Source organism: Girardinichthys multiradiatus, chromosome 1, assembly GCF_021462225.1.
Source record: "Girardinichthys multiradiatus isolate DD_20200921_A chromosome 1, DD_fGirMul_XY1, whole genome shotgun sequence".
Taxonomy (NCBI): Eukaryota; Metazoa; Chordata; class Actinopteri; order Cyprinodontiformes; family Goodeidae; genus Girardinichthys; species Girardinichthys multiradiatus.
This window is the reverse complement of record NC_061794.1, coordinates 30030680-30057307: the sequence shown is the minus strand read 5'-3', so window position 1 is coordinate 30057307 and position 26628 is coordinate 30030680. Positions and strand designations below refer to the sequence as shown.

Here is a 26628-nt window from a genome sequence, read left to right as displayed (position 1 = left end):
TAGATTCATTGCACACTAACTGAAATATTTCAGGTCTTTTATTGTCTTAATACGGATGATTGTGGCATACAGCTCATGAAAACCCAAAATTCCTATCTCACAAAATTAGCATATTTCATCCGACCAAAAAAAGAAAAGTGTTTTTAATACAAAAAACGTCAACCTTCAAATAATCATGTACAGTTATGCACTCAATACTTGGTCGGGAATCCTTTGGCAGAAATGACTGCTTCAATGCGGCGTGGTATGGAGGCAATCAGCCTGTGGCACTGCTGAGGTCTTATGGAGGCCCAGGATGCTTCGATAGCGGCCTTTAGCTCATCCAGAGTGTTGGGTCTTGAGTCTCTCAACGTTCTCTTCACAATATCCCACAGATTCTCTATGGGGTTCAGGTCAGGAGAGTTGGCAGGCCAATTGAGCACAGTGATACCATGGTCAGTAAACCATTTACCAGTGGTTTTGGCACTGTGAGCAGGTGCCAGGTCGTGCTGAAAAATGAAATCTTCATCTCCATAAAGCTTTTCAGCAGATGGAAGCATGAAGTGCTCCAAAATCTCCTGATAGCTAGCTGCATTGACCCTGCCCTTGATAAAACACAGTGGACCAACACCAGCAGCTGACACGGCAACCCAGATCATCACTGACTGTGGGTACTTGACACTGGACTTCTGGCATTTTGGCATTTCCTTCTCCCCAGTCTTCCTCCAGACTCTGGCACCTTGATTTCCGAATGACATGCAGAATTTGCTTTCATCCGAAAAAAGTACTTTGGACCACTGAGCAACAGTCCAGTGCTGCTTCTCTGTAGCCCAGGTCTGGGGAATGCGGCACCTGTAGCCCATTTCCTGCACACGCCTGTGCACGGTGGCTCTGGATGTTTCTACTCCAGACTCAGCCCACTGCTTCCGCAGGTCCCCAAGGTCTGGAATCGGCCCTTCTCCACAATCTTCCTCAGGGTCCGGTCACCTCTTCTCGTTGTGCAGCATTTTCTGCCACACTTTTTCCTTCCCACAGACTTCCCACTGAGGTGCCTTGATACAGCACTCTGGGAACAGCCTATTCGTTCAGAAATTTCTTTCTGTGTCTTACCCTCTTGCTTGAGGGTGTCAATAGTGGCCTTCTGGACAGCAGTCAGGTCGGCAGTCTTACCCATGATTGGGGTTTTGAGTGATGAACCAGGCTGGGAGTTTTAAAGGCCTCAGGAATCTTTTGCAGGTGTTTAGAGTTAACTCGTTGATTCAGATGATTAGGTTCATAGCTTGTTTAGAGACCCTTTTAATGATATGCTAATTTTGTGAGATAGGAATTTTGGGTTTTCATGAGCTGTATGCCAAAATCATCCGTATTAAGACAATAAAAGACCTGAAATATTTCAGTTAGTGTGCAATGAATCTAAAATATATGAATGTTAAATTTTCATCATGACATTATGGAAAATAATGAACTTTATCACAATATGCTAATATTTTGAGAAGGACCTGTAGTGTCTTTTATTCATCTTTTTGATAATGGCAGAAAAAATATATTTTTTTTTAAAGTTTATTAACTCCAGCCCTTTTCCAGCTCACTGCTGTATTTCCCAGAGAAACTGCCAAAGGTTTAAATGTAGCGCATTGGCAGAAACGATGACAGTATAATATCTGGCAAAGACTACCATAATTCAGTCAGCTTTCACATCCACGCCAAATATCCGCTTTCTTCTGCTGCCACACACTCTTATTTAAATCTGCGGAAAAACAGACAGATGAGTGTGTGTTTGAGTGTGAGTGTGTGCATGAGAGGCTCTATGTTCTGGATGCCGGTGGGCTTCTGCTGCCCATGGAAACACATTTGTTACCAAAACATTGTTCAGTTTGTGCAAAACTCCTACTTGTAACCAACTGACTATGACTGTAAAGCAAAGTAGAGAGGAGAATGGTTTTTATTGAGCTAATTGATTAATATATGTGCCTGCAATCCCCTACAACAGAAATTACTATGGACCAGCTTAGTCATAAACTTTAAGACAATATTTTTCAATTTCTTTCCCCCAACTTTCAAACAGCAGATACTGTAGATTTTTCAGTTGACATCAAAATATTTTTTATTTAAAATCAGACCATCATTTAACCACAAGGAAATCTAGAGCAACAGTAGGGCAAAGCCCCGAGTCGAGTTAACCTTCATGTTTAAATCGATTCTTGGCTGTGTGAACTATATGTCTTGTGATCCATGTAACAGTTTGCTGAAATCATAACTTCTCCTCCCTCTGGCAAAATCCAGTTGGCTCTTCAGGCGATGCAAATCAAGAAAAATATACAGGCCAGAGCAGAGGCTAGGACTGTGGATGGGTGTGTATAATGTGACAACAACTAATTGATGTATGGCTACACTTCATCTCATGGGATGGGAGCCAGAAATGCTATGTTAGGTTGTAATTACTTTGTGTAATCTCATGTCTCATGTTTTACTACATCATGGATAATTTGGATATACTTATACATAATGTTTGTTGGTCTAACACATTAGCATATATCTTATAGGACTGAATATATGTATATATATATATATATATATATATATATCTTATAGGATACTGAATAGATTGGAAATGTATGACTTGATCTAATCCATCAATCCATCCGTCCATCCATCCATCCATCAAACCATCCATCAATCCATCCGTCCATCCATCCATCTATCCATCCATCCATATATGTAAATATCCATACCTATAAATATGCTCAAATATGAGGTTGTATGAATCAAAGGGATTTAAGCTAAAGATGAGGAAGCACAAATTAGCAGGGTTCCAGCTTTGGGCCTAAATTTACTGATGAAAGTAACAGGAAACTGGAACAGCCCTTTTTCTATTGACACTCTCTAGATTGTTCCCAAGGCCAAAAGGGATATTAAGTTCTTCCTTTGAGTTTTGCCTGTGCCCTAATGTCTTCTCTCTGTGCAAATTATCCAGAAAACATTCAAAGGGATGCAGAATAGAGGCTGAAATCTCATTTGGTTCTATGTTCCCCTCAACTGACCCCTTCTAACGAATGGGAGCATCGGCTCAACTCCAAGTTCTTTCCAGATGATGAAGCTCTGCTTACACCATCTCTAAGGCTAAGCCACTGTTTTAGGAAAACTGATGGGGTTACAAACACATATTTTGTAAATGGTTTAAGCTCACAGCTCCCACATGGGCAAAAGGCAGGATTTGCATTATAATTGTTTATTCAAACAAAAGCAGTTTTTGACATTTTTTGAGTTGCAGTCCCATTTAATAAATTTTGTCAGAGGGTATCTGCAGTGCAATCCTTTTGTTTTAACGAAAATCATATGTAGATTAAAACAGTCAGCCATGATTCGGAAAGCCTTTTGTTGAGCATGACAGCTTATTGTCTGTGCTCACTTTTGATGTCATTCAAGCAATATATGTATAAAAGCTGTGGCAAAGCTTTCTTATCAATTTGCATTCCATTTATTTTATCAATCTCATCCAAAAAATAAATTTATTCTTAAAGAAAAGAGTGCAGTCTGTAATTTTACATTGTCCTGTCAGATCAAACAAGACCTCCGGTTTGAGAAAATAAAAGTCAGGGTATGCATATCTTGTCCAAAAAGCTTTATATGTCGTTCCACTTTTCTAATCTTTTGTATTTGTGCTGGTTAGACATTTGATGGGCTCTAATGCACCCATGCATACTGTAGGTGCTGGCTCTTGGTATTTGTAGGGTTGAAAGAGAATATGGACGATCAACCTCTTGTTTAGACAAAGTGTGCAGTGTCCATGGATACCAACCTGCTTTTCAATGTTTTACACATCAGGATACAAGACTGTTTAATTTTTCCTCATGAACTAAGACCCAGAAGATAGCATTTTAGGACCTGATGTGTAAAAATATCTCTTTCCTCCTGAAGCTTAAGTTTTTAACAATAGCAACAAACAGCTTTAGCTAAGAACAGTTTTTTTTTTCTATCTAGCTATCATTTCTCAAACAAAATCATGGTTGTTTTTAAAATAGTGCTTGGTGGAGAATCTATTTCAGTTCCCAGTCTTCTCTTTTTTTGTGCCAATCAGGATGAATTACATACAATTTGCTGATCCCATATACTGTATGATACAGAATTCCTAATAAGTTATTTAAGATTACTCTCAACACGTTGAACTATTTCCAATGCATTATTTAAAATAAAATAAAAAGTATTGAAGTCTTTACTCTTGAAAGACTCAGGCTTAGTAAAATTCATATCCAAAGCACAGCTTAACTTACCCGTTTAAGATAAGATGTAGTAGCATTTTTGGTAATTTTGGAATCAACTATTTATAAGGTAAATATTAGGAAAATTAACAATAATAGAGCAATTAACCCCAAACAGCTAAAAGATGAATAGTTCAAGGACACTGATCCTTACTTCAAATAGAAATCAAATGAAAGAAACACAAAGTGCAGAATTTTGAGAACCACACCCCAATAGTGCCTAGTGGCCTAATGGTTAGAAAGCAGGATATTTGGGTCCTAGAGGGGGCGCAAGTTCCCCGGTTTGAAACACAGACTGCAACTCCGAGTCCCTGAGCAAGACCCTTAGCACCAGAATTCTCCCTGGGCAATGCATAGTGGCAGCCCACTCCTCTCTAAGGAATGGGTTAAATGGAGAGGACAAATTTAGTTGAAATGTGCAAATAATGGTGATTAATAATATTAGTTCAGGCAGGTGGCAAACGGTGTGGGGATGTTTTCTTTCTTTATGGATCATTTGAATGCCAGGGCTGACATGAATATTGATGCTGACAAAGTCCATGGGATAAAGTGAAATGAGTGATTTGCATCATTGATGTGCGTCAGACAAATCTGCAGCTAGTGAATTTGCTATCATGTCAGTGTGGACCAGAATCTATGAGAAATGTTTCCAGAACCTTGATGAGTCTCTGCCATAAAATATTAAGGCAGTTCTGATGGTAAAATAGATTAAACCTGGCACTGGCAAGGTGTGCCTAATATCATTAAATTTATTTCTTTGGATTTTATGCATTCAAACACTAAAGGAACATATTGAAAAATAGATGTTGTGCATGTATTTAGGCATGGGAAATATATAATGCCATACTAATGCCAGAAGTGTAAAACTGTTATTTACTGCAGCTATCACCTTGTTTTAAACCTACAGCAGCCATATTGGATTTTTGGGAACAGGGTTGGTTGCAGGGGTTAATTATGTTAATTTATTTTCAACTTGATTTTTTTATTTTTTACTTCTGACATGCAAATGGATAAAATTTTTTCTTCACTTATTTCTGAAAAAAACATAACAAATGTTAAAAATTCAACACTTGTAGCATAACATATCCTCACTGTATAATGGTACCTGAACATTTGTATCTGGTATTTAATGAGGTGGCGCATGTCATAAAACGTTTAGACCAAACTAAAATCAATCAGACGACATGATAATCTGACGTAAGTTCATTTCCAGAATTCATTTTTTTATATTTTTTAAAGTAATCTCGTGACTTAGTTCAATACTTTTAAAATTAACACATTGACTGAAGTAAAGCCTTTTGATCTTGTTTAAGGGATGTGACGCCCCCTTGTGGCTACTTCAAAACGCGGTTGACATACGTGTGTGAATAAATAGTTTTCCTTACTAAAAGTAATCACTCACCGAGCCACAAAAACACGTCAGGAAAAAATAACATACCGTGCCCACGCATGTTATTTTAAGGTTGAATTTCTAGGTTGAATGAAATGGGGAAACAAACCGCCTGACCTGTTGGGGCGCTGTTTTTAACACACCTTGTTTTAAACCTACTCGCCGTTCCTTTGAAGCGGAAGTTAGGCTGTTATTCATCCGCCAGTGAAGCTTCTTCGTTACAGGAACGATGGCTAGCACTGCTGTGAAACAAGCCTCTAAAATTGTCCCCAAAACAGCAGCGGGAGGCACTGCGGCTGCGGGGGCCAGTGGAGGACCCCCTATAATGCCCCTTGCTTCCCCGCTCATGGGGAAAAAGAAGAAGCCGTTTTTGGGGATGCCCGCTCCGCTGGGCTACGTTCCCGGTCTGGGCAGAGGGTGAGCTAAGCTAGCTAGCTAAGCTATGTTGATATGTAATACTACGTAACAACTAAAACCAAATTCTGTAATGTTTGAGTCAACTTGTGAACTAATATCTACTTGCCTGTTTATTATAACAAATGTGGGCTTAGTTATATCTAATAACAATTTAGTTAAATTAAACTATCATTTTGACATTTCACTGATTGGTTCATGAGGTTAAACGTTAATTATCTCGAGCTGAAAGTCAGAAGCTTTCGTGTTCATCGAATAAATTTATTTCAGTTTGTTTAAAGTATACAAATCCACGGCAAAAGTCATCTCAATGCACCATATAAGACAAGCCTAGTTTATTCAAGACTAGTTCGGTGTAAATTCAAATTACCTACAGTCTGATTCAACCCAAATTGTAATCCAAAACAGATTCAACATCCAATACTAATTGGTGAAAATGTGTTACAAGTTACATGGCTATACGTAGTAATTTGACCAACAATTTAAGCATGAGTAAATGTCTATGGATAGGTTTGTAAAAGAAAAGGCAGAAAAATACTTTTCCACTGATGTTAGGTTTGCTAGCAAAAATCTGTAAGAGTTGTTAGTTTAAACAAACGATTTCCACTGATAGAGCATTAATAGTGGAAACTTTCAAATTACATAGAACTTATGTGTAGATTAACAATTTAGTCATTTAGAGGTTTTAAAGCTTAAATTATTAGGTGATCTATGTATTTATTTGAAATAGAAAAAAAAGCTGTGACCCTCCATCACAGAATTGACTGAATCTTTGATGAATGTTTTGCCTTCTTAGTTGGTTAAAATAAATTGTTAATTGGCTTATAATAATCCATTTATTCTGAGGAAAATCCTGTGATTTTGTTTTTTACCACTAGAAGCAGAGACATAGAAAATTATTTTCAGAAACAAAAACATTCTGCTTATTTTCTTTTTGTCAAAGCAAAACGCCTTAATTTCTCTGATCTGAATGTTGGAAGGTTTTAATCAGTATCTGTGTTCTAGTGCTACTGGTTTCACCACACGGTCGGATATCGGTCCTGCCCGTGACGCCAATGATCCAGTGGATGACCGTCATGCACCTCCGGGGAAAAGGACGGTTGGGGACCAAATGAAAAAGAATCAGGATGATGATGACGAAGACCTGAACGACACCAACTATGATGAGGTTTCTATGACTCAATCTTTTGTGTTTAGACTTCATCAGACATTTTACGTTGTTAAGTTTAATATGTATTTAAATAGCCTATGCAATGTATGTGGGAATAGGAAAATTGTGGTATTTGCAGATGACACTAAATTGTTTTTGGTTGCAGATGATCTGGAACAATTCCTCAGGGATGTAACAAAAAAATGGACAAAATTGTGGTTTAATGGGAAAGGGTTTCCCTTAAATCTAACCCAAGCAATAATATTGCTATTCGGGAACTGTAGGTCACACATAGGAATCCAAATACAGCTAAATGGAGTAAATGTACATGAATACAAATTTCTTGATGTTATTACTGATGATAAAATAAACTGGAAACCTTAAATTAGAAACACACAAAGTAAACTGTGAAAAGGTATCTTTACATTGAATAAAGTCAAACATGTCCTGGAGGAAAAAGATCCCCATATTCTTTACTGTGTCCTAGCTTACCTTTACTGAGTTACTTTGCAGTAGTTGCAGTAGTTATCTGATATGGTGCAGTAGTTACAAAACTTCACTACAGTCATTAATAACATTGCAAAAACGAGCAAGAAGAGTAATCAGTAAAGTCGATTATTTGAATCACACCAACGCACTATTCATTCTGACGTAGCGGAACTACAAACAGTTATTATCTTGTTTAAAGCCTAAAATAAATTCTTACCTGGAAACATTCAAACTTGTTTAAAACTTGCAAAGTCAGAACTACAACAAAGAGCTTTAGTATATTGGTACATGGGGTGAAGCGATGGCACGGTAAAAATGTCCAAACATTTTAAACAGTTTAAAGCATTATTCAAAAGATGGTCATCACCAGCATATAAACATGATAAATAATTATTCGGCTATTATTACTTTTGTTGTTGTATTTAGTCATTGACACTATTAGTTATTATTGTTAATATCATTAGCACACACAAATAATCATGAGTGAAAATACTGGTGCTTTTTTATACTGGCATTCTTCTTCTGTATTGTTTTTTTTTTTTCATCTTTTTCTTTTGTAATACATTTAATAAAGATTCAAAATTCCATTTGATTTAAGTAATTTACTTGAAAATGTAAGAGGAATTTACAGTAATTGCTTTTCCATGGCAAACTGTTCAGTTAATAATTTTTTCTGTTTCATTTATTCCTAAAGTTTAACGGGTATGCAGGTAGCTTGTTCTCCAGCGGCCCCTATGAGAAAGATGACGAAGAAGCAGATGCTATATATGCAGCTCTGGACAAGAGGATGGATGAAAGACGCAAAGAAAGAAGGTTACGGATGAAATTAGAACAAAACACTCACTTGTAAACAAAATGTTGCATGTGTACCTAACATTGCTTGCTTTATGTGCATTTATAGGGAACTGAGAGAAAAGGAAGAAATTGAGAAATACCGTATGGAGCGACCAAAAATCCAGCAGCAGTTCTCAGATCTGAAGGTGTGAAATTTTCTCTAAAGTGTCTAAAATTTTGAATGACTTGTTTGGATTTTACATAAAAAAAGGCCACCGCTTTGTAGTTTGTATTTAATGTAATTATACAATGTGCAGATTGATTGATTGATTACTTTATTCAACAGACTCATGGTCCACAAGAAAACAACAACACGACATATAAAAAGAGAAGAGAGAGAAAAAAAATTTTTTTTTATAAAAGACTTGCATACCAATGTTTCCACAGAGCCGACTGGTATCTTAGCGCACTAAGAGATGGATGTGTAAACATTACAATAAGACTGTTCAATGAGCTGCACAAACGACACATAAACTTATATATCAGATTTCTCACAAGTGCCTGGAATGTTCTGACATGTGCATCACAAAACATCTCACTTGCTCTGCTGAACCTGGGTTTCTTGAGCAGAATTCTCAAAGAGTCATTATAGGCAACCTTAAGCTTCTGCATACTAGCTTTTTTAAATTTACACCACAAAGGAGCTGTATACAAAGATGTACAGTAAGCTTTAAATAGGCTTATTTTTACCTCATCAGTGCACATATGGAATTTCCTCCCCAGAATGTTTGCCTGGGCGTACAACTGCCGATAAATGTCATCATCATCACAGAGCTGGTCTGTGATGTAGTGACCCAGATATTTAGTTTTGGAACAAACATTTAACTTTTGCCCTGACAGAAAAAAATCAGGGAAGCAAAGTTGTTTGTCAGCTTTAGTCCTACAAACTAGTACAACAGTTTTCTTAGCATTATAATGCACATCAAAACTGCAGAATGACAGACTACACAAGTATCAATGCTTTGTAAATTGTAAGATACACAGGCTAGCAAAAGCTGTTTTAAGAAATTGTGATGATTTGAATAAAAAAAAAGCCTGTGCAAACTCACACTGGCCAATCACAGCATCCATTTAATCTAAATTTGACACCTGACATTATTGTCTTGCACATCACAGTTAGGAATGGGTACGGAATCCGGTACTTTTATTGGTACCCACCAAATTCCGTCAGTACTACCGAGTACCGATTCACGTAAAATCAAACGGTACCATGTTTCGGTACCTAAACGCATCATTGTGACACTGAGGGAGTGGAAGAGTGGGCGGTTTTCCATGCTGGACATGAACACAGCGTTGCATGCACAAAAGCGTAATGACGTCAGTAGCTGCTGGTACCGTCAACTAAGCATGGTTGAAGGAAAGCCTTTTAAAGTATGGCTCCACTTTTAAAATGTGATGGAGATTACACTTGCTGCTATATTTGTGATGAAGTGCAAGGCCAATAACAGGAATGCTTCTAATCTGAGGAAACGGCAGGGTTCAGCTTTCATTTTCAATTGTCAATTATACAGCTATCCTGTTTGTTCTGAAGGCATGCCAAGACAGGTTTATCCTTCAAACCTGGATTTTTACAATTGAGATTTACAAATCAAAATTTTGTTTTTCTCCTGTGTTAAAACAGAAAGTTACTTTTGACGTTCCTCACTCCGCACTTTCTGCACATGACTTTGTGATAACATGACTGGATATTTAAATTTTTTTTTCTGAAGTAATTCTCAGCTCTGATATTGTTTTTCCTGTGACCCGTTTTCCCTTCTCTTATGACATGACAATTTGCAGGAACACGGTTGTTTTCTCTTAACTTTATTGGCTGTTCTACAGTTGCATTAGTACATTGTACTTGTTTTTATTAATGAGAATCCTGGAAATAATGTTTATATGCAGAGGAAATAGAGCTGTTATACTCTTGTAGTTGCTTGGGTGATGCTTGCTTTAAGAGGCAGATTAGACGAAGTTCCAGGAGTGAACTTTTTTTCAAGTTTGTGCATATGGAGGTTTTGTCTTATTTTGATTTCTCCCCTAATAGTTGTGATTATATGATGTTGGACATTTTTCCTATTTATTCACAGAGGAAGCTGGCAGAGGTGTCAGAGGAGGAGTGGCTGAGCATCCCTGAAGTTGGAGATGCACGGAACAAGCGTCAAAGGAATCCCCGCCATGAGAAGCTGACCCCCGTCCCTGACAGCTTCTTCTCGAAACATCTGCAAAGCGGGGAGAACCACACTTCTGTTGATCCGTTGCAGGGGGTCAGTATTTATGCACATCCACATATGTTCAAATAAAAGCCTATGACTGAACATTATTTGTTGTAGTTACAACAAGTTCCAGCAGGAGGCAGAATATCTCAGAGAAAACTGCCATATATTATGTTGACAACAGATGCTTGCGGAATGTGACACGGTCACATACTTTCTTAATAAAACATAAAAAAGGCAAATTGATTGGTTGAGCTGGTGCCTGCATATGTAAGTTGCAGCATACCTTATCATAAAGAAATGCAAACACAAAGTAAAAAGTTTCAGCACATTCTTTTAGCACTCATGTCTGTGTTTAATATGTTGTTTTGTTATGCACAAAGAAAATGTTTATAATGTTTCAATTCATTATTATGGCTTCCCATCTTTGCTAGCTGGGAGGCCTGAACACCCCATATCCAGGAAGCATGACTCCAGGTCTGATGACTCCAGGGACAGGAGAGCTGGATATGAGGAAAATTGGCCAAGCCAGAAACACACTCATGGATATGAGGCTCAGTCAGGTGACCTTTTAATAAATTCTGAAATAGGCCATTGTTTCAATGCCCTGTTGATTTTTAGATTTAAAATGTTTATTCCTATTTTCTCTCTTTGTTCACCCAACAGGTTTCTGATTCAGTCAGTGGACAGACAGTTGTTGATCCCAAGGGTTACCTCACAGATCTCAACTCCATGATTCCCACCTATGGAGGAGACATCAGGTATGGAAGCTGCTCTTAACAACATGTGATCTGAGAGAATTTGTTTGAAATAGGCTTTTGTTTGTGTTTTCTTGGTTGACGATTCGTGTTTGACTGTATATCTAGTGACATTAAAAAGGCTCGTCTACTGCTGAAATCCGTGAGGGAGACCAACCCCCACCACCCACCTGCCTGGATTGCTTCTGCTAGGCTGGAAGAGGTGACAGGCAAGCTGCAGGTGGCCAGAAACCTGATCATGAAAGGCACAGAGATGTGTCCAAAGGTAAAGATAATGAATAGATTGAAAACAGATTCAGTTTATACATTAAAGGGTCATAGACATTTGGAATAGTATCTTTAAAATAAGTTATATTTCACTGGTTACAGTTTTCAGTGACTAGTTGAGACAAGTTAAGGCTTGCTATTGTTGCTGTAGAAAAATACATTTTGTGCAACTGTCCATACCTTTCTGCTGAGACGAGCATTTATGTTCTGAACCAGAGTGAGGACGTGTGGCTGGAGGCTGCAAGGCTCCAACCTGGCGACACAGCTAAAGCCGTGGTTGCTCAAGCTGTCCGCCACCTACCGCAGTCCGTCCGCATCTACATAAGAGCAGCTGAGCTCGAGACAGACATCAGAGCTAAGAAACGAGTCCTCAGGAAGGGTAAGGTATTGTTTCTTAGTTCTGAAGGGAAAAGAAACAGGAAACTAATTATTTTTATTTATTTTTGAAGATGTAATGTTGATGCAGAGAATACAAAAAAGAAATGGTGACATGCACAAAACTGATGTAGATATTCAAGGGTTGGGGAGAAGTGTGAACTTATAGTGACCCAGACTCACAACCACAGTGATCTGTACCCAATTACATGAAGAAATCCTCTTAAAAATGTGCTGAAACTTATACATATTCCTTTTCTATTTTATCTACATATTTACAAGCAACATATCGGCAAGAGTACTACTACCAATAAGAGCCGCAGCAACAACTGCAATAATATCAATAATGTTTTAAGTATGATATCCATTTATAATCCTTTTTTATACCACAATTTAAACTGAGCTTCACACTGAGACTGTTCTAAACTTCACCCCACACACAGAAAAGCAGAACGTTTGCTTTGTTGTTCTGATGAACCTCTTAACTCATAACTTTAAACAGTTCTTGAATGTTTTCTGGTATCTGGTTATTTGGGGCTTTGAACATAATTGGTGATGCTTGTAGTTCAACTATATCCCCAAATCTCCACACAGTAACTGAAATACGGTAAAACTAAGAACAGTACAGAATGTAAAGCACTTTATAATCTAATACGTGTTTGGCTTTGTGCAATACAGAAAGGCTTTTTAAAAGTTTGTTTTCAGCATGTTTGATGTGAGGTTTGCAGTTTAGTTTGTCATCAATAATACCAAGAAATTTGTTTTTATGTACCATTTCAATACTCATCTCATTTATCTGTATTTTAGCTCCATGTTTGGCTTCACAGTTCCCAAATCACATTAGTTTTGTTTTATTCAGATTTAAAGACAATTTATTGCTATCAAACCATGATTTTAATAGATGTATTTGTGTAATTAAATTCTTTAACAGTTCCAAGTTATTTTTTCGACACAGAAAATGTTTGTGTTATCAACTAATTACACAAACTTCATTATTTCAGATATTTTGCATGTCATTTACATACAGTATATTATGAAGAACATGGGTACCAGTACTGATCCCTGAGGAACACCACACGAGCAATGTCCAAACACTCAGAGCATGCATCTCCCAGTTTTACGTTTTTCCATTTTCTACACTCATTTTCCTGTGATCCAGTTGTTTTGAAAATATACATTGCTGTTGTTAGGTTGCTGTGCCTTCGCAGCACGGCGTGTGTGACTGAGTTGGATTCTGCTGCCTAAAGGAAGACACTAATTTCTGCAGGGCTAACATTCAAGGCCAGTCTCAATCTGTTGATTGTCTCATAAAAGAGCCCACACAACGCTATCACAGTAACATTTGGCAGCCGTGTTGCTGGCTCGCCTTCAAGGCCAGGCCCTATATTTAACCATAGTGTCAATGCCCCAGCACACACATGCACGCACAGGCACACATGCACCAGTGTTTCCCAGCAGCATACTCCACTGACAGAGATGGATCAAAGCTGTTTCTGAGGAGGAACTTTTTCCGCCTCTACATGTTAGAATGCCTTTGCTCTTGTTTCCTTCATTACATGCATACTACCTCTTTTTCTGCTTCCCACCCAACTCGACTACAATCGTGCTACATGAACTGCTCTCACACATGGAGTGTTTTTCAGATTTGGTAATTTTGGTAATCAGTCTGTCCCTTTCATGTCTTAAAGAGCAGCCTGATGTCTGTTCATTAAAAAAAAAAAAAACGTTTGTGGAAATTTTTTTTTAGGTACAAACTAATACAAGTGTAAGTCTCACATGCATGCAGAGACAATAGCACATCTTTAAAGGTGGAATTGAAAGTTAGCACATGTCTAAACATACGTAGTAAAACCCTTATGGGAAATAAGAAATACTCTTGATTCCCCAATTTGGCGAGTGTTCACAAGTAACATCAGGTTTCTTTAAAACACAGACAACCAACTAGGTATTGTGTATAGAGCTGTTTATTGTTGCACTGAAATTGCAAACCCAGTTTTCAAACTCTTGATCATTGGATTTTGAGCTTCCAGCTCTACATTCCTACACGGCTTGTTTGGTCCAGTATTAAAGCTCATCAGTGGCTTTCCTCCGAAAACTGGCAGCTTTTTCTGACCGACTAAAGATTGTTGAAGACAATACATGTATGTGTATACTGTGTCAAAGTGTTTTATATGCTGTCATCACACAGTGTGTACTTGTCTCCCTCAGCTTTAGAGAATGTATCAAAGTCAGTTCTACTGTGGAAGGCAGCTGTTGAGCTTGAAGAGCCAGAAGATGCTAGGATCATGCTCAGCAGAGCTGTTGAGTGTTGCCCTACAAGTGTCGAGGTATGCTTTAAAAATGCTAACATGATAGTTGGTTTATACATTTTCTGTTCACTGGAATCGATGGGTTTATCAGCTTGATCGTCCCCGACCGGTAAGCAGTCTGAAAATAAAAATATCTGATCTTTTTTCAGTCAGTTAATTCACCATACACCAGTTTTACACTCTTCAGAGTGGCTTCTGTTGCTGAGTGAAGAGAGTATATTTATTCATTTTCAGTAGCAGTGAGCTTTAGGAACCTGTTTAAAAGAAAACTCTGTCCTCGGTTATCCTGAGCCGGAAAGGTTAAAAACGTGTATAATTTTTATCCAGTTCCTATTTCTTCTTGTGTTTTAGTTCTTGAGCAGAAATCGGCATCAGCAAGTCAAAGCTTTGCAAAAACTGGAAATTAGCCACAGAATTCTAAACTATGCATCTTCAGTATTAACATTTTATGTAAAACTAGATTTTATACAGCACCTTACAAATATTAACGTTTACCTCATTTGTTTTAATCAGCTGTGGCTGGCTCTGGCCCGCCTAGAAACCTATGAGAACGCCCGCCGTGTCTTGAATAAAGCCAGAGAGAACATCCCCACCGATCGCCACATCTGGATCACTGCTGCCAAGCTGGAGGAGGCCAATGGCAACACTCAGATGGTGGATAAGATCATTGACAGAGCCATCACTTCTCTGCGGGCCAATGGTGTGGAAATCAACAGAGAGCAGTGGATACAGGTCGGTTGGTCATTATATATCAGATGAAACAGGTTTCAGATGGCTCAGCAGCTTCCTGACCCTCGGTTTGCTTGGCCAATCATTCTTTATTTTATAAAGATGCCCAACTTTCTGAAAAATTTATAGAAGCTATAACGTTTTAGACATGTAGCGCACATTAACTTGAAATGCATCTCAATAAATTTTTATGTACAGTCACAAAAAAACTTGTTGATCATTAAATTTGTATTTTCCGTGTAAACCCCAGCCTATCATATCATAAAGTGTCAAATACTGTGACTGCACCTTTAAACCTCGGAAGGGGAACTGTGCCATGCTTGGATTCTTTCTGATTTGACAGTATGCCAGGATATTGGCTAAGTGGTCCTCTGTTACTTCATGTAGAAGCAACTAAGCATGCCAGCACGCTGACATTTATGTTTAGCGTTCAGTTATTTTGCAATCACCGACTGCTGATTTTTTTTTTTTTTTGTAAAGTAACTGGCTTTTTCTATCTTGCTACATTTAGTTTGAAGTTTAAATGATGAAAAAATAACCAGTAATGTAGCCTGTAAAACAGTTTTATGTTAAACAGAACCTTATCTCATGGTGCCCTAAAGTAGTCCTTCTGTAAAAGACGGATCATATATATATATATATATATATATGCCCCTTACACCAGGTGTGTAAATACTCCCGTTTAGATTTTGTCATAATTCCAGTCTGATTGCTAGATTAAAATGGGTGCCGGGGGTTCATGCCTGCATTTTTTCTTTTTTTTAATTCTTCCTCCTCACCCAGACATGTTTCTCTGTCTTAAATGTTTCTACTTGTCCCACAGGATGCAGAAGAGTGTGACAAAGCAGGCAGCGTGGCCACCTGCCAAGCGGTGATAAGGGCTGTCATAGGGATCGGCATCGAGGAGGAGGACCGCAAACACACGTGGATGGAGGATGCAGACAGTGTACGTTTAGGAAAAAAGATTTTAGTTTTTATTTCTTTTACACTGGGCATTTTCTTATTCTGACACTAAGAAGATTAATCGGAGGTTTACACAATCCATCATCATTATGAATATCACTTTAATTTGGAGCTTTTTATAACGCATTTTAACTCTTGGTTTTGTTTGGGTGGGGTGAGATTATTGAACAAATAGCTTGACAGAATTTTAAAGCAGTTTTGTGTACATGTTAGAATTTATTAATGATTTTCTCTGATCCAGACAGGTTGAAATATACTAGGTTTTTAAGCATGGATCATACATTTTTAGTGGGTTGAGGTCAGGGCCATTCCAGAACCTAGGTGTCATTTTTCTTTATCTCAAAACATGTTTTTATATGTGATTAGGATCATTGTCAACCCTATTGTGTCCAATTTTCAAACATATAGTTTATCAGTGGTGAAGTTGAAGAACTTGGATGTAGTCCTCCTTGTTTTGCTGTGCACCAACAGAACTGACAGAAAAAAAGTCCCTCGTCATGATGTAACCACCACCATGCCTGACATTTATTGTCATTCGGTTTGAAAGCTGCACTTTGACTTCTCTAAACTTAATGAACCCAAACACACACCGAAGCAAAGTTTGAAATGGATAAAAGCCGGCTAACATTTAACTTCTCGAATGGTCCTGACTTCAAATCAATAATTATGCTTAAATGCTGCGTCCATGCCAGTAATCCAACCAGTTTTTAGTGTGCTCTGTCATCCTTGAAGAAGAGAGGTCAATATCCTGCTAAATGGGTTGTTTGTCTGTTCCTGGCTGAGGGACCAAATATTAATGGGGGTTACATATCTGAACCTTTATATATAATTTTAAACCTGAGTGCATTGGAGGTATTCTTCATTAGATTCAAACTTGTGCATCAACTCATACAAATTATTTGTTGTATCATCAGTCCACCCTGGAAAAATGATTCAAAAGCATCACTAAAATCCCTATAATGAATGACCAGTACAGTAGATGCTGTTTGCTGTTTGAGTTTGAACTTGTTTGCTCTACAGTGTGTGGCCCACGGAGCATTGGAGTGTGCCAGAGCCATTTATGCCCATGCCCTGCAAGTGTTTCCTAGCAAGAAAAGTGTTTGGCTTCGAGCAGCCTACTTTGAGAAGAACCACGGCACCAGGTGATCTGCTTTGTTTTTGCTTTTTTTTTTTTCTACAACAGTAGCCAGAATGTAATTCTCATTTGCTTAATAATCAAATTTTTCTCTTCCTTTATTCTCACGGGTCACATCAAATGCTTCTGTGTCTCCATTCATCCCTCTTAGAGAGTCTTTGGAAGCCCTTCTGCAGAGAGCAGTAGCTCACTGTCCCAAAGCAGAGGTCCTGTGGTTGATGGGCGCCAAGTCTAAGTGGCTGGCCAATGACGTTCCAGCTGCAAGAAGTATCCTCGCTCTTGCTTTTCAGGTGACAACAAAATCATTACAGTCTTGACCTGTCACACTTTGTTGTTGAACTTGTGTGTTCCTGTGCTACATTCAGCCCTCACCCCACGTCCTCTGTCCTGCTCCTTACTGTTTATTCTAGGCTAACCCTAACAGTGAAGAGATCTGGCTTGCTGCCGTCAAACTGGAGTCGGAGAACAATGAGTACGAAAGAGCACGTCGACTGCTGGCCAAGGCTCGCAGCAGCGCTCCAACTGCCCGGGTGTGTGAGAGTTAGTGTGTGAAAGAGGGTGTTGAACTAACAAGCAGCCATATGATTGTGACTTCGATTTAAAAGATGAACCTTAAAACGGTGCATTTGTTTTTCAAAGTCCCTCATTTTAACAACATTGCTTGTCTGGGTTAGCATGCTTTCACCATAACCTGTACAACCCACTCTATTACGATTAGTAGAGATTTTCAGAGATCCTTGGTTCACAAATGACTTGATAATAATATTTTAATTTATTTCCTAGACAGCCATGTTTAAAAGTAGGTTATTAGTGATTCGTCTTTCATTTGGCTTGTACATTCTGTCCTCTTCAGGTTCAGGCTTGCAGTGTTTCTTTACTTACAAACATCCAGGAACACTCAGGTTGACAGATGCTCATAGCTGAGCTCACTACCAATCAACCCATCTGTTTGACCTGGCTACATTCCTTTTGATTGCTGCATTATAGGCTCACAGAGATGGCTTAATGTTTTCTGTTCTCATTCAGTTGTCAGATGAGACATCTTTATGGGTTAATGACTCTGTTAAACTCTTAACAAGGATATCAGATTATTTTACAACGTGGTTTTTCTCTTTTATGGTATTTGTTGATCTCTGCCAAGTGCATTGCAAGGTCAAATGGGAGTTTCATGGGAATGCAGCTATCCTTATGTTTCTGACTGAAAATAATCTTTTCTCTTTAATATTCACAGGTATTCATGAAATCAGTGAAACTGGAGTGGGTGTTGGGAAACATCGAAGCTGCACAGGAGTTGTGCACTGAAGCTCTGAGACACTATGAGGACTTCCCCAAGCTGTGGATGATGCGTGGCCAGATAGAGGAGCAGTGTGAAAATATGGACAGGGCCAGAGAGGCTTATAACCAAGGGGTAAGGCAGAGAAAATGCTGCGCTTATGATTGTTAACAAGTCTTTTACCTGTGCTTACACTAAAGGTGAGTGTGTTCTTGTAATTAGAGCTGTTGTTTATTGTTTTTGCTGCTGCAGTTAAAAAAATGTCCCCACTCGGTTCCTCTATGGTCGCTGCTCTCTCGTCTTGAAGAAGGAGTGGGCCAGCTGACCAGAGCCAGAGCCATTCTGGAGAAGTCACGACTGAAGAACCCACAGTCCCCTGAGCTGTGGTGAGAAAACACAAGTGAAATGGTTTCTCTGAGGTTAAGCTGGAAAGGATCACCTTTGACGTCTTTTATATTTTGTGTTATATCTTTTAGACCTCGCATTGACTTGAAGAAGTTATTGTTTTTTTCTCCTTAAGGCACCATGTTTTTTATATATATATATATATATATATATATTTTATTTTATTTTATTTTATTTTTATTTTTTTTGCCGTTATCCTGCAAGCCATATTTTCCAAAAAAGAAAACATGTTTACCCCGGAAACCCTAAAATAACTGAAGTATTTGTGTTTTCCAGGCTAGAGTCTGTCAGGCTGGAGTACAGGGCCGGACTGAAGAATATAGCCAACACACTAATGGCCAAAGCCCTGCAGGAGTGCCCAAATTCAGGTAAAAATAAAAGCCACACCACCTTGTCTTTCATAAATAAATGTTCTGTCTTAGAATTAAAAAAAAGATCTGTTTTGGTTATTCAATATTATTGAATAAATGTAATAGAAATGACCTCAACTAGTGTGTGTCTTTAGCAGATTTGTGTTCCGAAGCAATAGCAAACATTATATTATACCTTTTATTTAGAGCTTTTATTTCCTTTGGTCAAACATCTCATTAGATCTTTAAATGAGTCCAAATATAAAAAAACTTAAACTGGGTTTAGTGACTAGAGTTTTACTCGTTTCCACTGGAATAAAATTTATTTAAAAAAATAAAAGCGTATTCCCAGAAGTTCCCCAATAATTATGTTTTTGGGAAGTAGTTTTTAATTTTGTCACTGCTATTTTTGCTTTGACAGCAGAATAGACATAACAAAATCTGATTTCTTTCAGTTTGCTTTATATAAAGTTTTAGAATGTCAAATTATCTTTTTTCTCTTTCTCCAATTTCCTTTGTTAGGTATCCTGTGGGCCGAGGCAGTGTTCTTGGAAGCCAGGCCCCAGAGGAAGACCAAGAGCGTGGACGCTTTGAAGAAGTGTGAACATGATCCTCATGTCTTGCTCGCCGTGGCAAAGTATAACTGCAACTTTTTTTACTGCTTCCTTCTTTAGTCTTGGAAGCAATATATCTTTTCTAACTGCCTTAAAGTTCTCAGAAAACGTTTATGAGATATTTGACGGTTTTCAAATGTAAACTTGTGCAAACCTCAGGCTGTTCTGGAGTGAACGTAAAATCACCAAAACCAGAGAGTGGTTCCTCAGGACGGTTAAGATTGAGCCTGACCTGGGAGATGCTTGGGGTCTCTTCTACAAGTTTGAGCTGCAGCACGGCACAGAGGTACAGATCTCCCACTCAGACTTGTGCTACCTTGTGAATGTTAATATCTAAATTTAAGCTACATTTCTCTGTTAACCACCAAACGCTTTTAAGAATAACGAGTGACCCTTAAACAGTTCATGACTTGTCCCCGTGTTCTATTGTGTTTAACTTTAATGCTCTGCATCCATCAGGAGCAACAGGAAGAGGTGAGAAAACGATGTGAGAACGCAGAGCCGCGCCACGGAGAGCTTTGGTGTGCCGAGTCCAAACACGTCCTGAACTGGCAGAAGAAGACAGGAGAGATTTTAGCACTGGTAGCCAGCAAGATCAAGAATACTTTCTGAAACCTGAAGGTTTCCCTGGAGGACTCTGGCAGTCACCAGTCGAGCCAGGAGCAGCTATGGACACGCTTGTTCTCTACCTGGATTTGCCCATCTCACACAAAATACATTTTTTTTTTTTTTTTTTTTAGTCTTTGTCATTTCACAAACATGAGTCGTTTTTTGTAATGGCAGAAAATAATGATTTAATGTTGGTCTGAGAATGACAAATTTTAAGTTGTTACTCCTCTAAATGCAACTGTGTTGCAACAACATCTGATAAAAAGCTATCGAGTTTTTGTGACATACTCATTAAGAACCTTTCAGCACCACATGGATTAAGGTCTTTGCTCAGACGTTTAAGGCCGTCATTTTTGTAGGCTTTTGTCATGTTTGTCTTGTTGCATAGTAAACCTCTTCTGCAATTTACCTAACAACAGCTTAAAGGTGTCCTCTGTCTCTTTTTTTTTTTTTTTCTTACAATTATTTAAAGGTCTTCCTGGAAAACGTTTCAAGGTCCGGTCCTCAGCATGATGTTGCCATCACCAGGCAGCCTACCAGAGATGAATTATGTATAGGAATGAGAGATTCATAAACAGTGGGCCATGATGTTATATATTTAAAAATCTAATTACTCTCATTAATAAAATGTAGTTTTTCTCAACAGTCTGAAATGATCAAAAATCGCTTCTGGACTAAATCTTTTTACTTCATCTAATCTATGATAATTAAGTGCATACTTTATGAAAGGAATGAGATCTATTTATTGCAAAAAAATACATATTTTTTCAAAATCACAATATTTATTTTACAATTGAAATTAAATGATTTTATTGGACTTAGTCACTTATCAAATCAATAATCTATTTGTAATCATAGTCGCATCTTAAATAAATTTGAACGTGAAATCTAAAGGTGGAATTTTGAAGGAATTCAGAATGATTATTTTTAGCTGATTAAACATCTAACTTTATTAAAGTAATCAACAGTGTGTCTCTCTTGAACCTAAACCCAAAAGTCTATATATGAGTTCCAAAAACCTGTCTTTAAGGAACAGTTTTGAGAGTAAAAGGAGAACGAACTCCCTTTGTATTTCATCTTTAACAAACGGCTTATATGCCCTGATCAAATAGCTTTTTTTCAATTTCATGCTACTTGTGAAAATGATGAAGAATATTCTAATCCAAATGAGCCACCTATTGTGGTTACAATAGCTGATTATCAGTCTCCTTATTCTGGTCTGGAATCAGACTGTAGTGTTAAAGGAGGAGGAGGATGGTTGGCATACTGCTAATATGTTGCAAGATTTGGTCTTAACAAAAAAAAAAAAAAAAAAGCATCTTGGAAAAATTGTTATCTTTGGAAAAAGCCCTAGCTGCTGTTCTTCTCCAGCTGAAGGCACCCTAATATTTCTGCAAAATTCATAAACATACGAAGGGAAGACAACGTTGATCACATAGGCTTACACTGTGTGCAAAGCCACAGTTAAGAAAAGTTGATTTAACATGAGTATTATGGGATTTCAGGTAAAGATATAAACACAAGATAAGAAGAGGGTGTCGTTGTTTGCTTTGACGACGTGCTCACCTTTTACCTGCTTGATCTGCAAGTAGGTGAATCAAGTCATAAACAGCCTCAGGCGGCTTTGACTCGTGAACTGAAATTTCTGCGTCACCATAATTATTTGGATTTTTCATCAAAAACAATAAACCACATCTATTTAATGACATGGAAGTAGAAACAAATGTACAGTAATGTCTATTTTGTATTGTATTGCACTGACTACGCCAAAACAAATTCCTTGTATGTCCAAAAACGTACTTGGCAATAAAGCTTTTCTGATTCTGATTCTGATTCTGATTTTCTGATGCCTAGTATCTAATTTACTTTTAAATCCCTCTCCCTTCACAATGTGAAAGACAAAAGATTGGTCACTGAATTTTACAGATATAAAGGAACACTCAGTTGTTTTATCCTATTACCCTGGTGTGTTTTTTTAACTTTTTTTTTCTAGCCGTCTCATACATGTAGATGATTATGTCTTGTATGAGAAACCAAGGTGTATTGTGGCAAAGGCAGTTTTCCCCAAGCAAGTCATATTATTTGGCATTTGTTGGGATTTAAATGTCAAATTGTGTTTGAAAGCACAATGGCTTCATTTAGTAGGAAGCTTTCCCAGACCTTTGAGTCTGGCCTTAACCCCCCCCCCTCCCCAAGCAGTTCCCATACTTTTTTGTTGGATATTTGTGGCTTGGCTGAAACTCGGCTTCATTGTGTGATGTTTATTATTTTATTTAGTAATATTCCGAAATCACCCAAGAGAAAAAAAGAAAACAAATCATTTTAAGAGTTTAATTGCTCCATCAAACCTAAAACGACCCTGTGGAAGTGTAAACTCTTAGCAGCGCTTAAAAAAAAACCCAACAACCTGTGTTTTGGGGTCGCGTCTTTCAAACGAAACCGAAAGGATAAAGTCGAGTGATTTATTGCAAACGTTTTCCTCGACTTGATCGGACAGGAGTTTGGAGAAACTCTAAGCCCATCATCACCCATCCATGACGGGGATGGAAATAGGAGCAGCTGTTACGTTGGGGATGTTGAAAACCACGGAGCACCACGCTGGACTGTTCGCAGCGACATTAACCTCTGCACCGGAGGGAGTGCAAAAATACTAAGGAGGGGTGAAAGAAAAAAAAAAGCAGGTTTGGTTACAATGAGCCCTGCCGAATCCAAGGCTATTCTTCGGAACTCCCAGTTGCTGACAGAGATGGGTTTGCTCGTCTGAGGATCCTGCAGAAGATCATGATAAATGGTGAGTGGGGCGCATGAATTGACAAGCCCAGATCTTTCAATGTTCCGCCGTTCATGGATATTTTTTGTCTTTAGTGACCTTGATGAGGAGCAAGCTGAGCTGTGAAGATTTGTTTCCTCTCATTGTCCATCTAGCAATGTATGTAGTTAGTTTTTTCTTTACACGTCTCTCTCTTCCTTACAGTGTCTGACCGGATCTTTGCTCCGTAGTGTCCTGGTGCTTCTTGTTTTGGCCAACTGTTGTGGTAAACGTAGATGTGACTATAAAGAAATACTGGACTCCTACCGAGAGGTCATCTTCGTTGAGTTGCAAAATCTGGTATGATCAAACTACACAAAGGACTCCTAAGGGTTTGCTTGTTTTTAATTATTTTATTGGCTTTTTTATCAGCTTTGACTTTCAGCTGTCATTTTACAGCATGAGTTCATACTTGGTTTTTAATGATAGGCTGCCCTCCAGCGTTAGATAAACAAGTAAAGCTTAGGGATCTTTAGTTTTCTTCTTCATGACAAGCCAAATACACAATTACTATATCTGGTTAACTCTAATTTTGTTTCATCCTGCAGAATTTGACTGGCTCAGCCACTACGTTCAAAGAGAGAGACCCCTGTCCCTCAGGAAGAGTAAGTGGCAACACACCAAGCAAGCACAGTAACATTTCAGAAAGCAAAACAACAAATACCAGAGGATACCTGATAGTGCTTTTCATTTTCTCTTTATTTTACCTTTTTAAAAACAAGAATGAAAACATCTGAACATTTATTTACTTATATGTATATTTATTTAGTGTTATTTGTAATAAGAAAATAATTAGATTTATTTAGATTTTTACTTAAATTATTTTATTCTTTCCTGTTAATTTTTATTGTTCAGTCACTTGTTTTTTTTTTAACACAGTGTATAAATATGCATATTTTTCTTTCAATTTTTCAGCCTTTTTCTCGTATAGTAAAGACAATGTTTCCTCCTCTGCAGCTTACTTCCAAGTAGTTGATTAAGTTGTTTATTATTGTGTCTACATGTTTTTTGGTATGCAGGAAGGTTTTTTTCTGCATATTTGTTTTCCAAGTCTCATTTGGGTGAGGGATTTGTGTTTAATCTACAATGCATTTAGCTTTACTTTAATAAAGTGCCATATATTAGAAATTTTTATTGACTGATTAAACTATAACAGTCTGTCATTATAGTCTGTTTCGTTATTGGACTTCTGTGCTAGTCACGGATTGTCCATAATGAACACCATGTTCAAACATAAGGGCATCGGTGCACTTGGCACCAGGACACCCTAGGCAGGAGGTCAATGATCGACTTTGTTGTCGTGTCGTCAGACTTTCAGCCGCATGTTTTGGACACTCGGGTGAAGAGAGGGGCTGAGCTGTCCACTGATCACCATCTGGTGGTGAGTTGGATCCGCTGGAAGAAGAGAAAGCCGGACAGAGTTGGCAGGCCCAAGCGCATAGTGAGGGTCTGCTGGGAACGTCTGGCAGAGCCCTCGGCCAGGGATGTATTTAACTCCCACCTCCGGGAGACCTTTGACCAGATTCCAGGGGATGTTGGAGACTTAGAGTCCAAGTGGACCATGTTCTCCGCATCTATTGTCGATGCTGCTGCCCGTAGCTGCGGCCGTAAGGTCTGCGGTGCCTGTTGCTGCGGCAGTCCCAGAACCTGGTGGTGGACACCGGCAGTAAGGGATGCTGTCAAACTGAAGAAGGAGTCCTATTGGCTGTGGTTGGCTTGTGGGACTCCTGAGGCGGCTGACGGGTACCGTGGGGCCAAGCGTGCCGCGGCCCGGACGGTGGCAGAGGCAAAAACCCGGGCCTGGGAAGAGTTCGGTGAGGCCATGGAGAAGGACTACCGGTTGGCCTCGAAGCGATTCTGGCAAACCGTCCGGCGCCTCAGGAGGGGGAAGCAGTGCTTCGTTAACACTGTTTAGAGTGGGGGTGGGAGGCTGCTGACCTCGACTGGAGAGATTATCGGGCGGTGGAAGGAGTACTTCGAGGATCTCCTCAATCCTGCCATCAAGCATTCCGTGGTGGAAACAGAGGCTGGGGACTCGGGGTTGGACTCTTTCATCACCCAGGCTGAAGTCACAGAGGTGGTTAAAAAGCTCCGCGTTGGCAGGGCTTCGGGGGTGGATGAGATCTGCCCTGAGTACCTCAAGTCTCTGGGTGTTGTAGGGCTGTCATGGTTGACACGCCTCTTCAATATTGCGTGGCGGTCGGGGACAGTGCCTCTGGACTGGCAGACTGGGGTGGTGGTCCCCCTTAAGAACGGTAACCAGAGGGTGTGTTCCAACTACAGGGGGATCACACTCCTCAGCCTCCCTGGCAAGTGTATCGGAGAGGACAGTCCGGCTGATAGTCGAACCTCGGCTTCAGGAGGAGCTGTGTGGTTTTCGGCCCGGCCGTGGGACACTGGACCAGCTCTATACCCTCTACAGGGTACTCGAGGGTTCATGGGAGTTTGCCCAACCAGTCCACATGTGTTTTGTGGACCTGGAGAAGGCATTCGACTATGTCCCTCGTGATGCCCTGTGGGAGGTGCTCCAGGAGTACATAGGTGGGGACACTTTATTAGGGGCCATCCGGTCCCTGCACAAGCGGAGCAGGAGTTTGGTCCGCTTTGCCGGCACTAAGTCGGACCTGTTCCCGGTGCATGTTGGACTCTGGCAGGGCTGCCCTTTGTCACCGGTCCTGTTCATAACTTTTATGGACAGGATTTCTAGGTGCAGCCAAGAGCTGGAGGGGGTCTGGTTTGGGGACCAGTGGATTTCGTCTCTTCTTTTTGCAGATGACGTAGTTTTGCTGGCCCCGTCTAGCCAAGACCTACAGCATGCGCGGGGGTGGTTCGCAGCCGAGTGTGAAGCGGCTGGGATGAGGATCAGCTCCTCCAAGTCCTAGGCCATGGTTCTTGATCGGAAAAGGGTGGCTTGTCCTCTTCAGGTTGGAGGGGAGTTCCTGCCTCAAGTGGAGGAGTTTAAATATCTTGGGTCTTGTTCACAAGTGAGGGAAGAATGGAGCGGGAGATTGACAGACGGATCGGTGCGGCTGACACAGTAATGGGGGCAGTGTGCCGGTCCGTTGTGGTGAAGAGAGAGCTGAGCCATAAAGCGAAGCTCTCGATTTACCGGTTGGTCTACGTTCCTACCCTCACCTATGGCCATGAACTTTGGGTCATGACCAAAAGAATGAGATCCCGGATACAAGCAGCTGAAATGAGCTTCCTCCGTAGGGTGGCTGGACACTCCCTTAAAGATAAGGTGAGGAGCTCGGCCATCCGGGAGGGGCTCGGAGTAGAGCCGCTGCTCCTCCACAGCGAGAGGAGCCAGTTGAGGTGGCTT

General features: G+C 39.5%; 1 protein-coding gene across 1 annotated transcript; it reads left to right on the top strand.

The window, feature by feature from the left end:
• The first annotated feature begins 5815 nt into the window (after positions 1-5815).
• prpf6 (PRP6 pre-mRNA processing factor 6 homolog (S. cerevisiae)) lies at positions 5816-20905 on the top strand. Its single transcript, XM_047377123.1, has 21 exons — positions 5816-6045; positions 7048-7210; positions 8376-8494; positions 8583-8661; positions 10585-10761; positions 11145-11273; positions 11377-11471; positions 11577-11733; positions 11952-12114; positions 14319-14437; positions 14933-15151; positions 15972-16094; positions 17132-17253; positions 17398-17536; positions 17657-17776; positions 18478-18654; positions 18772-18905; positions 19201-19292; positions 19797-19911; positions 20048-20174; positions 20348-20905. The coding sequence occupies exons 1-21, from the start codon at positions 5858-5860 to the stop codon at positions 20498-20500; spliced, it is 2910 nt and encodes a 969-aa protein (XP_047233079.1). The 5' UTR covers positions 5816-5857; the 3' UTR covers positions 20501-20905.
• The last annotated feature ends 5723 nt before the right edge of the window (positions 20906-26628 follow it).